At 39.6% G+C, this 13133-nt stretch overlaps 1 protein-coding gene across 2 annotated transcripts in view; it reads left to right on the top strand.

The window, feature by feature from the left end:
* Positions 1-13133, top strand: part of SH3BGR (SH3 domain binding glutamate rich protein) — a 40479-nt gene that overhangs the window by 7933 nt on the left and 19413 nt on the right. For both annotated transcript variants that reach the window (XM_045506835.2, XM_010970231.3), the window contains one exon: positions 7333-7413. In XM_045506835.2, coding sequence (XP_045362791.2) covers positions 7333-7413 — 81 coding nt within the window. The remainder of the gene's footprint in view (positions 1-7332; positions 7414-13133) is intronic.

The following is a 13133-nucleotide window of genomic DNA, read 5'->3' as shown; positions in this document are numbered from 1 at the left end:
TTTACATCCACATGAATTCATTCACCTGTTGCCTACGGCTGATTTTGCACACAGCAGAGCCGAGCAGTTGTGACAGAGACCGCATGACCCACAAAAATATTTACTCTACACGTTTACAGAAAAGCTTCCTGGCCTCTGATTTGAAGCGTGGATTGTTCAGTTGTTAGGTTTTGTATTAGTGTCCTAAGGCTGAGGTAACAAAACAGCCCTGCCCCCAGATTCACAGGGTGAAGTCCCAGCGCCCAGTGTGGTGGTATCTGGAGACAGGGCCTTTGGGAGGGGGGGTTAGATGAGGTCACGAGGGTGGGGCCTTCACGCTGGGATCAGTGCCCCAGCAGAAAGAGGAGGCAGGACTGGCTCCCTCTCTCCTCGCCCTGTGAGCACACAGCTGGAGGCAGCCGTCTGTAAGCCAGGAAGAGCGCTCTGGTCAGAACCCGACTAGGCCACCTCTGGCCTCCGGAACTGGGAGAGGACACATTTCTCTTGCTCAAGCCCTGTCCTGTCGATGGTTTTTCGTTATGGCAGCCCAAGCTGACTATCACAGTGCTTTAAAGTAACGGAAATTTATTTTCCCGCAGTTCTAGAGGCCTGAAGTTTGAAATCAAGGTGCCAAGGGGGTTGGTGTCTTCTGGAAGCTCTGAGGGAAAAATCCATTTCCGGCCTCTCTCCTAGTTTCTGGTGGCGGCCAACAATCTTTGGCATTCCTTGGCTTGTTAAGGTGTCATGTCCAGCTCTGCCTCCAGCTTCACAGGGCCTCTCCTTGTGGGTCTCTCTGCATCTTCACAGGGCCTTCTTATAAGGACCACAGTCATTGGAACGGGCTCCACCCTAGTCCAATATGGCCTCACCATGACCAACTACATCTGTAAATATCCTTATTTCCAAATAAGGTCACCTTCTGAGGTTGTGGGTGGATGTGGATCTGTTGGGGGGCAGTACAGGGAGGTATGAATTTACATGGCTGTTCTTCAGAGGCTTGTCTCAAAGTCCTGTGGGTCTGTTTTCAGTCTTAATGTGGCCAGCACTTGTGTAGTGGAATGTAAATTCCAGTCCAGCTCTCCGGGATTTCAGCTGGAGTTTCAGGAGTGCAGAGAGCACTTCCTCTGTCAGGAAGAGCCCCTCCCTTACTCCCTGCCCTCCAGCCCTCCTGTCCCCCACTCCCCTCCAGACCTGTCACCTCCTGGCATCACTCCGCCCTGACCTGAATTTCTAAGAACTGTGGCTCTTGTTGGATGAGGAAAGGGAGAATTTTTCTGGGGGAGGGTAGTGGTGATGGACAATTTTTATTTTATTTTATTTATTAAAATGTTTTTTGCTTTTGTTTTTTGAGGGGGGAGGTAATTAGGTTTATTTATTTTAATTTATTTTTTCATGGAGGTACTGGGGATTGAACCCAGAACCTCCTGCATGCTAAGCATGCACTCTACCACTGAGCTATATACCCTCCCCACTTATTTTATTTTTTATGAAATATTTTTTAATAATTGAAAAATGAATACACGTGCACACAGAACAATTAAAGCGGTTCAGAAGTTGCTTGCAGTGGAAATTATTCTTCCTCCCATTTCAGAGCCCTGTCACTCTGGTTCTGCCTCTGAGGTGGGCTGGCTTCACAGGCCTGCCGCCCGGGAAGTCACACAGGGCCGCATGCTCAAGAGAGCTCTCTGCCTAGTTTGATGCTCCACTGTCACTGTCTTGAAATTTATTATGATTTTTGAACAAGAGATACCTTGTGCTTTTTACACCAGCCCTGCAAATTATGTATCCAGTTCCTGCTCTGACCAATCAGCGTTGGCAATTTCTGGTTTGGCTTTCTAGAAATTTTTGATGTATATTAATGACTGTATATAACTTAAAAATGGGGGCGTACTCTATACAGTTCGTTCTTTTTACTTAATAATCGTATCTCAGGGAGCATTGCCTAGCTGCACATACTCCTGATTTTAATGGCTGCATAATGTTTCATTGATTGAGACGTTTATTATTGGCAGAGTCCTCTAAGGGGGAACGGTCTTTCACAGCTACAAATATTGCTGTAGAAACCCGCTTAGGCACCCAGAGCTTTGTATTCAGTCTGAGCATATATGTGTAGGATAAACTCCTAGAAGGTGTGCTGAGGTAGAGCATATATGCATATGCATATATACGCATCTCACGTTTCAGTAGATCTTGGCAAATGGCCCTGGACTGAAATGGCACCAGCTGACATTTTCAAACGTAGTTTGAGAATGGCTAGTTCCCTGCGACTTGGACAACACTGTACATGCAAACTTTTGGATCTCTGCCAATGTTTTAGATGAAAAATGTGTTCTCACTGCTTTGCCTTGGATTTCTGTCTTTATGGGTGAGGCCGAACGTCTCTTCCTCTGTTGATAAGCTGTCTGTGTTCTGTGACTGGCTGTTTTTCTGTTTGGTTACAGGTATTGTTTGTTGGTTTTTCTGTGTACGAAGGGAAGTCGCCCTTTCACTATCATAGATGTTGAAATAGTTTCCCATGTTTCTTATTTGTCTTTTAACTTTTTAAAGTGATTTTTTTGGAATAAAGAACTTAAAAAATTTTGAAATTTTTTTTAATGGTTCCCACACTCCTAGTCTTGTCTAGAAAATCGTTCTGTGCTCTAAAGTCATCAAGAGAATCATCTTATGTTTACTTCTAGTATTTTTCCAGTGAAAGTAGGATTTTTAACGTCTTACTTTTATTTTAACTGTCCTAGTTACAGTAGAGACAATATTGAGGTATTTTCTTTCAACCTATGTTAACTCCCAGGGTAAAAGGTTTGCAGGTATTTTTCTGCTATAAAAATAAAACTAAAACCTCAAAGGCATTTCTTACTCTGTTTTGCTGTGATCTAGCAATGTTTTTCATTTTAATTGTGGAGGAAAAAGAAAAGATTTTCCGAATAAGAAAAAAGACTTCAATTTTTAAGATGTATTTTCCTATTATAAGTATGGCTCTAGTGAAATAAGCATAGAAACTATTTTATGTTTAACTGTATTTAATTCTTTTCAGTTCTGCCTTCAGAGAAATATTAGTCGTTTATCTTACTTGCTGCTTTGCTAAATTTGCTTTTCTGCAGTCCGTGGATATTCTTAACAAAAAAGTGCATTAATGAGGCAGAGGGCTTTGTGTCTAGAAAGTAGTAAAAATGATTATTTGTATTGTAGGTGCAGATTTTAAAAGGAGACTCAAAGGTTCTGAAGGATATGTCAGGTTTAAAATGGCAGAAATCCAGATGGTAACTATTTCTTTCCACAAGATGGAAATGTGTTCTGTCGGAATAACTCTATTATTTAAGTTGACTCACTAGACTCTGGGGATTCTTGAATGGTCACCCAGAGGCCGTACCTGATGATGGCAGCAGGTAGAGGGGACGTCAAGGACAAGCAGTGGATTTCTCGGCACCAGGGCAGTGAGCAGACTGGAGGGCAGGGCTAGTCCTGAGTACCACCGTGCCCCTGCCAGGCTGAATGCCTGCTGCTCTGTGCAAAGCTGATGAAGACGTTATCCCAAGGGCATGGCAGACAGCTCTTAGCTAGAGAAAGGAGACACCAGATGGGAAGCCAGGCACAGCGGAGGCCAGGTTACCCGTCTGGCAGAGGAGTAGTAACTGGGGGTAGCAAACTGGTCTGGCGATGCCAAGTTGGAGTCTGTGCACCTTAGCCGAGGTGAGGGCTGGGATGCCTGCCTGGACCTGGACACAACCAAAGGGGACCTTGACCGTTCAACAGAGAGACAAGTATCTCTGGGGACTCCGGGCTGCAAGGGAGGACAGGATGCCCGCCCAATTAGGGCAGGGGGAGGGCGTTCTCAACACATCGATGCTACCGAACAAGCAACTTCATGTTATTAAAATTTTATTATGCAATATGCTGGAGATGAGAAAAACATATAGCTTATACACGAGTAATAAAAGTGAACAGCCGTGCACACACCATAGGTTTGAGAAGTGTGATATCCCCAGAAATTTAGAAGCACACTGAGTGCATCACCCCCTTCGCGTCTAGCTCCCTCGGCACGAGAGGGAGCCAGTGTCGTGAATTTTGTGTTCACCATTCCTTTTCTTTTCTTGCATCTCCCTTGTGTATATACCTAAGCAACAGGGTTATTGACTGGGCTTCCTGAGTGTAAGGACTGACATCTTCAACAAGTGTAGAAAATTATTAGGTATGTATTTTGAGTATGGCTTCTTCCCCATGATCTCTCTCTTTTAAAAAAATTTTAACTTAAAAAAATTTTTATTTTGGGGGGGGAATTAGTTTTATTTATTTATTTATTTATTTATTTATTTATTTATTTATTTACTTACTTACTTACTTACTTACTTACTTACTTAATGGCAGTATTGGGTATTGAACCCGGGACCTCAAGCACACACTCTACCCCTGAGCCCCTGAGCTATACCCCATCCCCCATATTATCTCTTAGTTTCTCCTAAAGCACCTGTAAGACGTGTGTTAGACCATCTCATTCTCTCTTCTCATTCTTCTCATTTTTCTATAATAATATTTCTTCTGCATTTCCCATCTTTTTTCTTTTTTCCTTCTCCAGGTAATGTCTTTGGTTGCATTTCCCAGTTAGCTAAGTTTTTCATCTGATGTGTCTGGTTGGCTATGTAACCCACATTTTCACTTTTAGGAGGACTTTTTGGTTCTTTTCCAAGTTTGCTTCCTTGTTTTCTCTAGTTTATTTCTTGTGTTTTCAGGCTTCTCTTTCATTTCTTTATCTATATTAAATATAGATATTTTATGCTTTCTGCCTGATAATTCCAGGCAGAGATCTGAGTGTGTGCTCCGCGATTTCTGCTGGCTTTCACTCATAGGCTATATCTACTTCCCTATTTATTTTGTCATTTTTGACTCTGAACTGTTCATTTTAAAAACGTTATTTGTGGATACTCTTTGAGGCCTGGAATTTGTTTCTGCTAGTTTCCTGGGAGCTCAATAAAAGCTAGAACCCTTTTACATTGGTTTCTGGACCACACATGCCTTGGGAATTTGGATCACAAGCTCTCATGAATTTTGGCTTGTGTTTAGAACGTCTCAGGGAAGAATGCCTTCTCTTTCACTGAGCACCAAAGTTGAATCAGGCAAGTTTCCTTCCTTTCTAGTTTTCATGGGAGGGTTATTTCTCATTTATACTTACATTGAGCATAGAGCCCTCAATGGGGTTCTAATGTGTGTGTGTGTGTGTGTGTGTGTATGTATATACGTGCATGTATGTGTATATCTCTGTCTGTATAGATATGTGTGTCTGTGTATATGTTTATATGCAAATATATGTATATGTATATGTGCACATATTTGCGTATATATGTATTTGTATGTGTATCTATGTATATGTGTATGTCATGTTCTTGCATGTGCATGTATATGTGTATATATGAGCATGTATGTGTATACATGTGTATGTATATGTGTGCACATGTTATATATGTGTGTGTATATATCTGTGCATGTACGTTCTCATATATTATGCATATATATGTGTATATGTATATATTATGTGTGTGTCTGTATGCATATCTATACATCTGTGTATAAATCTGTATGTATGTGTGTGCTTGTATGTGCATATGTATGTATGTGTATCTATATATGTGTATATGTATGTGTGTGTGTTTTATAAAACTCCACCTCAAGGAGACCCTGGCTTTAGCTCCGTCCCTGTTTTCTCTCTGTGGCATCAGAGTGGAAGATGAAGGTCTCCTGGGTTTGTAAGGAGCTCTCAGCCTGGATGGAAGCCTCGGTGTGTGCTTATTCTTAGGACTCTTGATCTCACGTGGCTATATTCTTTTTTTTTTTTGTACCAGTTTAGCAATGCTTTTATGATTTATTTTTTTCTTAATCTGATTTAAGTTTTTTTTTTGAGTTGGTGTTTCAGGGCATCTAATCTGCCATATTAACATAACTGGAAGTTGAAAAAAACATTTCATACTTACGATTTTCTACATCTATTTGTTAACATCAAGTAAAAAGCCCTGACCCACTGCTCTTCAGTCTGAAATTCTGAAGAAGCTATTTGGATTTAAGTTGAAGCAAAAGACAATCTCCTCAACTGTAGGAAAGCCTGTCTTGACTTGAAAGCTTCTACAGTTGGCAACTAGAGATGATCAGATATTTATCTATAGAATTTTGGGGAAATGGCATAAATTTACTTTATTACATTTTACCTACTTACTACTACTGCTGTTAATGCCTCTGTCCTGTAATCTTTTTAACACCACCTAGAAAGTGTGTGATCCAGGAGTCAATCAGAATTTCTGATACCAAAGAATCACTTACTCATGAAGCTGTATTTCCTTAGCTAAGATTTGAGGCAGCTTACAAAAATACTGTCAGTACAAAAGAATAAAATTAATCACTGAGAGAATCAAGGCAAGAGGTAGGAAAATAGTGAAGCTTTGGCTAGGATAAACACACAGGAATTACATAACATTTTCTTCCCAATAGAAGTGGCCTGTCTTTGGGTTTAAGCTCTTAACACACATGATAGTAGGGCAGGCAGTAACCCAACCATGTTGATTTGAGGGTTGTCCTGTTCATTCAGGCCAGACTCAACCATACCTGCTGAAGCCCTTGGCAACACTGTTTTTTTGTTAAATTTTTTTTGAGGGGGAGGTAATTAAGTTTATTTGTTTATTTATGTAATGGAAGCACTGGGGATCGAACCCAGGACCTCATGCGTGCTAGGCATGCGCTCTACCACTGAGCTAGTTTGTTTAGGGCTGGACCCACCTGGTGACATGCTGACCTGGGTGTGGCCTGGCGTGGGGGGCGGAACTTCACAGGTTTCACATCTCTCTATAGTTTTTCCCATTTTGGCAACACGAGTGTCTTTCTAAGCCTTCCACAATCCTGTGGCTCCTGGTATCGGAGGGGCCTGAGACAGGTCAGGTCTGGGCCCTTAGAGACTGCTGTGATACTAGCAGAGAAATCCTAAGTTGTCAGAGTCTTTTTAGTCCTGTGTTGTTTGGACCCCAATCAGAGTCCAAATCCATAGGAACAAATTACAGGGAAACCGGCTAAAGACGTGAAACTTTTGGAGAAGCCTTTTACTATGTATATCTGGGTCTTGTCAACAATTCCTGAACATGGATAATTTGTGTGTGTGTGTGAATTCTCACCGCACTGTAACAGGCAGAGTGAAAGGATGAAAAAAACAAATGTAAACTTCCTACCTTTTGGGGTTAGTCATCTCAGGCAAAGCAAGTGAGTGTAATCTTTTGTGTTAGCTCCTAACTTAATGAGTAATAAATATAAAGATCGACTTAGGTCAGTATTCTGGCTCACAAGTGTGCATTGGGTTTAATCATTCTTTTCCTTTGCTTCAAGGACTTTGACTCTTTCTTCTCTGCAAAAGAAGAGAATATTATTTATTCGTTCCTTGGCTTGGCTCCCCCTCCAGGCTCAAAGGTAAGCTTGGATACCCCCTTGGGGCCCAATACAGGTCATAAGAATTGAGGACAAATTTCACATCCAAGACTGTTTAATAAGTGGTGATCTTTAAATTAACATGGTTTTAATACACTTCTTATTCTGATGGAGTCTTTTGCATAGAGATAATGCATGGTTTCTACTAAAACATGTTTCAAAACTGTGCTTTTATTGTTTTTGCTCTGTTTACACCTTGTTACAGTAAGCTTTACAATACCTAAGTTAAGAAATATCATTGCATTAAATAATCTTAAGTGCATTAATTAAATATGTAAAAATATACATCCTCAGATTATGTCTATGAAATTACTTTGTTACAAATTTCTCATAACAGCTTATATTAGTTAATTTAATAGTGATCTGTGCTCCTAGATGAGTTATTTTTATTTAAAATAAATTGAATTTTGATTTTTTAGTCTGATAGGAGGGAAAAAGTAAGGTCTAGACTCAAGAACAAGATAAGTGTCATCAAGTTTTTCCCTCCCGTGTTGTTTCATCTTTGATTATGTATAATTATATCAGTTAGATAAATAATTATGCTAATAAAGCAAATACCATGAATTTGAGTGCCTAGTGGAGACCACCTGGATTCACTTTTTCTTGTCTTCACTGCATGCCTTGCCTCTTCCAAGTGTCTCATACAGGACTCTCCATAGATACAAGTCAAGCACACATTTGTCTAATTCAGTTACTTAATATTTTTTGGTGGAAGGAGGTAGTTAGGTTTGTTTGTTTGTTTGTTTGTTTATTTATTTATTTATTTATTTATTCAATGGAGGGATGGGGGATTGAACCCTGGACCTCGTGCATGCTAAGCACGTGCTCTACCACTGAGCTATACCTTCCCCTATTTCTTAATTAATTTGTTTGCTTGTGCCCAGAGTCATTTCAAGAGATTTGTGATGACTGAGTCCAAATTAATTCTCAGTGTAGGAGAAACAGCTCCAAGTCCTGCCTTATGGAGGCGGGTCTGTCTCAGAGGCAGGTGGGCGGGTGTCCATGTTCTTCAGATCACGCGTCTGCGGTTTCTTAGAACTTGGTTAACGTGTGCAGGTGCAGCACCAGATCCTTCTCCAAAAAGTAACATGTAGATTTCACAGTTGGTTAAGGGTTTTATAGGAGGAAGAAGCCTTGCCTTTTAATGAAATACCTTCTGGCTTTGGTCAACTTAAATGCAACATATTTCACACACTTTATTAACAGTTTTAAAAGTGCTAAAGGCATCACTTTATTTATTTGTTTTATTTGGTATAGGAGTTTGTTAACTGAGTCACCTTAGTTTAGCTGTTACGTTTAAGAGATGGCACCTAGTGTTAAGATACATTTCTTGGTGAGGACACTTCTGTCTTGAAGAAGGAAAGGAAGGGTGGAGGGAAGAGTGTTTTAGGCAACGGTAAAAGCAAGGGCAAAGGCCCTGAGGCAGGAAAGAGCTTGGCAATTTCTAAGACCTGCCATGAGGCCTGAGTCACTGGAGTGAGGGGAAGGGGCACCATGGGATGTGGGAAGGGCAGGTGGGTGGGCCATGGGCCACAGCAGGACTCTGGAGTCTATTTTAGATGCAGTGAAGACATTATTAGGGTTTTAAGCTGAGGGGTAAAGTCATCTTATTTCCTTCTCTGAAACTCTTTTGGCTACAATGGGATGAATGGATTGAAGAGGCACAAATTACTGTAGTTTTTTGGAAGAGATGATAGGGTGGCTTGGACCAGGGTGGTGGTGGGGAGTACAGTACAGAAGTGAATGACTTTAGTGTCTGTTTTGGAGGGAGAATGGGTAAGAATTGCTGATGAATTGATTGTGATGGGGATGGAATGATTACTTCTAGCTGGTGGGTGTAGATACTCATTCTGAAGAAGGACCACATTTGGAAATGTGGTTGAACTGAGAGGGAGAGTCCAGTTTTTACAATCGAAGACTGCGTCGCGGTTTTCTAAACAAAATGGATTTTTCTATCCCTGGTCAATAATAATCCGGCAGAGCTTTGAAATGAGAGTTTTCCTTTAACCTTTCATAGGTCAAATTCTTAGAGCCACCCTCTCCACCCAGAGTCACAAAAACAGGACAGAAGAGTAATAGAAAAATATGTTCTCTCCATGTTCACAGCAAATCCCAGGAATCTTCATTTCTTCCCTTTGCACAGTTCTTTAATGTTTTTTTCATTCTTCTTCTTGTAACACTACAATTTTTAAACTGTGGCTATTGTCTTCATAATGATCTTTTGAAACTTTTGTCTAATGAGCTATTAAATTGTATCATGATCAACTTACTCATTGCTTTATTTTTAGTCTTATTAGTGTATCATCAACTTGTTTGTGCTGGCCTCGTGATGGTCCTTTATATAGCTTGTATAATACTCTATCAAGTTGGTGTGCCATAATTTTCTTTGCTTATATTTTTGAACATTTGTTGCTCACAGGTTTTTAAAAATTGTGAGTAACCCTTTCATAATTGTGGCCATGAAATTCCCAGAGCTTTTAGTGAGACAAAACTGCTTAAGTATTTTTATGGGCCAGAAATGTGCCACCCAGTAGCTCTCTGATAGGATGATAACTTTCACGGTGTACCAGCTTCACTAAATCAGTGATCGGTGTGTTTAATCCCCTCGATTTTAGGGCCATCAGATTCTATTTTAAAATTTGGCTTCTGATTTTGTTGTGCTACGAAAAGAAATTTGGTGTGATGAGTTTCTATCTTAAATGCATCTTTATAACCCAATGTGTATTTTCATTTCTCTACGAAAAGACTTCTTTGAATAATAAAATTTTATTTTTACCTGATTAATACATGCATAATATTGTAAAGGTCAAACAGTGAGGCCAGGATTATTACAGAAAGTGGTCGATGCTGCCTTGAATCCTCGCGTATGACTTTTCTTTAGTCGTTTATTTGTGCCTGTTTTTGTTTTTCTTGTTCCTGGGAGATTTTAGGATCTTCTTTTCGTTTTGAAGTTGTATGAGGAGCTGCTTGGAATTGATCTTTTCTTCCTCGTTTGTGCTGGGCATTTGCTGGGCTTTTTTAAAATCTGGAAAGTCATGTCCCTCAGTTCTCAGAAACACTGGGGGCACTATTTCTGTGGTCATTCTCTTCCCATTAGTTTCCATTTCCTTTGCTTTGCTCTTTTTGAAATTCCTTTTATTGGGATGTTGCCCCTCCTGGACTAATCATACAATATTTTATTCTTTGTTCTGGCTTTTTTTCACTTAGCTGTCAAGGTTCATCTGTGGGGCAGTACATGTCAGTACTGCTTTCCTTTTTATGGTGGGATAATATTCCATTGTACGAATAGACCACATTTTACGTACTCATTCCTCCGCTGATGGACATTTGGGTTGTTTCCACTTTGGGACCATTATGAAAAATGCAGCTATGTCCATTTGTGTATCTTTTGTTTAATTTTTCTTTAAATATTACTATGTTTTATTACAAGCTGCTTTGCAAAAGAATCACTTGGACAGTTTTTTAAAAACTCAGTTTTCAAATTTTTATTCATTTTTTTTTTTACATTTAAAAATTTTGGGGGGTTGGGGAGGTAATTAGTTTTGTTTGTTTGTTTATTTATTTATTCATTTATTTAGATGGAGGTGCTGGGGATTGAACCCAGGACTTCGAGCATGCTAAGCGTGTACTCTACCACTGAGCGATAATCTCTGCCCTAAAAAATTCAGTTTTTAAAAATGTAAGTGAATAAAAGCAGACAGTTGAAGTGTACATTCAATACCATCTCAACTACAAGGGGATAGACAAGGGACAAAAAAATATAATGAAAGGAATGATGAAAAAAAATGTTCACAGCGGGTTTCTTTAGGAAGATGGTGGGATTGTGGGTGATTTTTTTCTTTAAACAAAAATTCAGATGACAGAGTTCTACTTCAGACCTACTGACCCTCAATTATGAGGGGAGAGGGTCATGGATCTTCAGTTTTAAAAAGTTCCTTGGTTGATTCTGATGTACACTTCTGTTCAACAGCCACTAAGTTAGGGCTCACTTAGCAAATATTCATGTATATGCCTCTCTAAAGTGAATATGATGTCATATTTGCTTTAGTTAAAGAACTCAAACATTACAGAGAAACAATGGGGTCACTTTGTTCCTCTCCCCATCCCTGTTTCCCTCCTTTTTGGGGACCACCAACATCATGGATTTTTAAAAAAACTATATAAAACTATGTATTTATCTTCACAAGCAATACATATTTTTTTTGTATTTTTAATGGTATTGCAATTTTTTGGAATGTTCTGCAGCTTCCTTTTTTCAAAATCAACATTATGTGTTGAGATACAGCCACACTAATGTATGTAATTCTGTTTCACCTTCTGCTGTGTTTCATCTTATTCAATTGAAAAAAAGGTTAATCTCAGTTTTTAGATCCTTCCCCCGCCCCAGTTTGTGCTTAGGTTCTGTCATATTGTGTGAAGTTCTGTTTGATTAAGTGGAAAAAGGGGATGGCCGTGGAATGATAAAGCCCAGCCCAGAGGGACCTGAGGGGACATCCAGTCCAGAGCCTTCTCTTTCTGGAGGAGGCGGCTGCAGCCCAAGGAACTTGGGTGGTTTGCGCTAATTAGCAGCACTGTCCGAGCTGGAACCTTTGGAGTTGTCAGCATTGCTCGGGTTTACAGGTGTTTATGCCTGGCACTCGGGCAAAGTCCTTCAAGTATCCTTTGGGTAGACGGACACTTGATGATTTATGGAAACGATGTTATTTGTCACAGTATCGTTTTGTAGTAAACAAGTCGTGGAGAAGTGTCAGCAAGGAAATTAATCTTGCTCAAGCTAAAAATAGACACTCTTGAGTATTATGGAGAGAATGTGTGCTTATACAATGATGTTCAGTATCATAAGCAGCATTACTGCTTTTAGAGCACGTTTCTTGTCTTAGGTGGGCTGTCCCAGGCCAAGGGCCAGGTCGGTTTTCCCGGGATAGCTCTGTAAGTATGCACTGTCTTCGTAAGGTCAACCCCAGCTCTTCACAAGCATCTGGTTGTGAGCATCACTCTTAATGCCACACTCAGGTGAGGCCTTGGTTGCATAACCAATTTCCAATTATGCCCCGGTAACAGGGGCACAGATTCTTACTGGACCTAGACAAATAATGATACTTCCATAAAAAGTAAAAAGAGTTGAGATTATAGTCATTACCTGTTAGAGAGTTTACAGGAGATTACTTGCCTGTACTGGGATTGGAATTGTCAGTGAAATTAGATTTTCACAACGATCGAGGCTAATGCTATTTATAACAATAAAATAATAATTCAAAGAAAAATAGAAATGAAGGGAATAAACAAACAAAAAGAAAGCTGGAGTGCATTAATAATATTATATGTAGAGGAATTCAAGACCAAAAGCATTAACTGAATAAAAGCACTAAGCTAGGTAAAAGAGGTCTTATATAATGAAAAATGTTAAAAATCTATGAAGAAAATATAACAGTCGTGGATCTTTATGGGTCGTACTACATGACAGTCAAGTACATAAATCAGAAACTCTTACAAATATAGTGAAACTTGTTAAAAACATACCTTTCAATAAACATATTGTACTTTGTACATATTACACACTATTTTAAGCATACAAACACATGGAATGAGCAAGCTTAATTTTTTCCAGCAAACTTAATTTTTAAAAATTTAAAACTTTTTTCTTCCAGCTTTATTGAGGTATATTTGACACGTAGCACAACAGTTTAAGGTACGCAGCATTG

Source organism: Camelus bactrianus, chromosome 1, assembly GCF_048773025.1.
Source record: "Camelus bactrianus isolate YW-2024 breed Bactrian camel chromosome 1, ASM4877302v1, whole genome shotgun sequence".
NCBI lineage: Eukaryota > Metazoa > Chordata > Mammalia > Artiodactyla > Camelidae > Camelus > Camelus bactrianus.
This window is presented reverse-complemented; position numbering and strand designations above follow the sequence as displayed.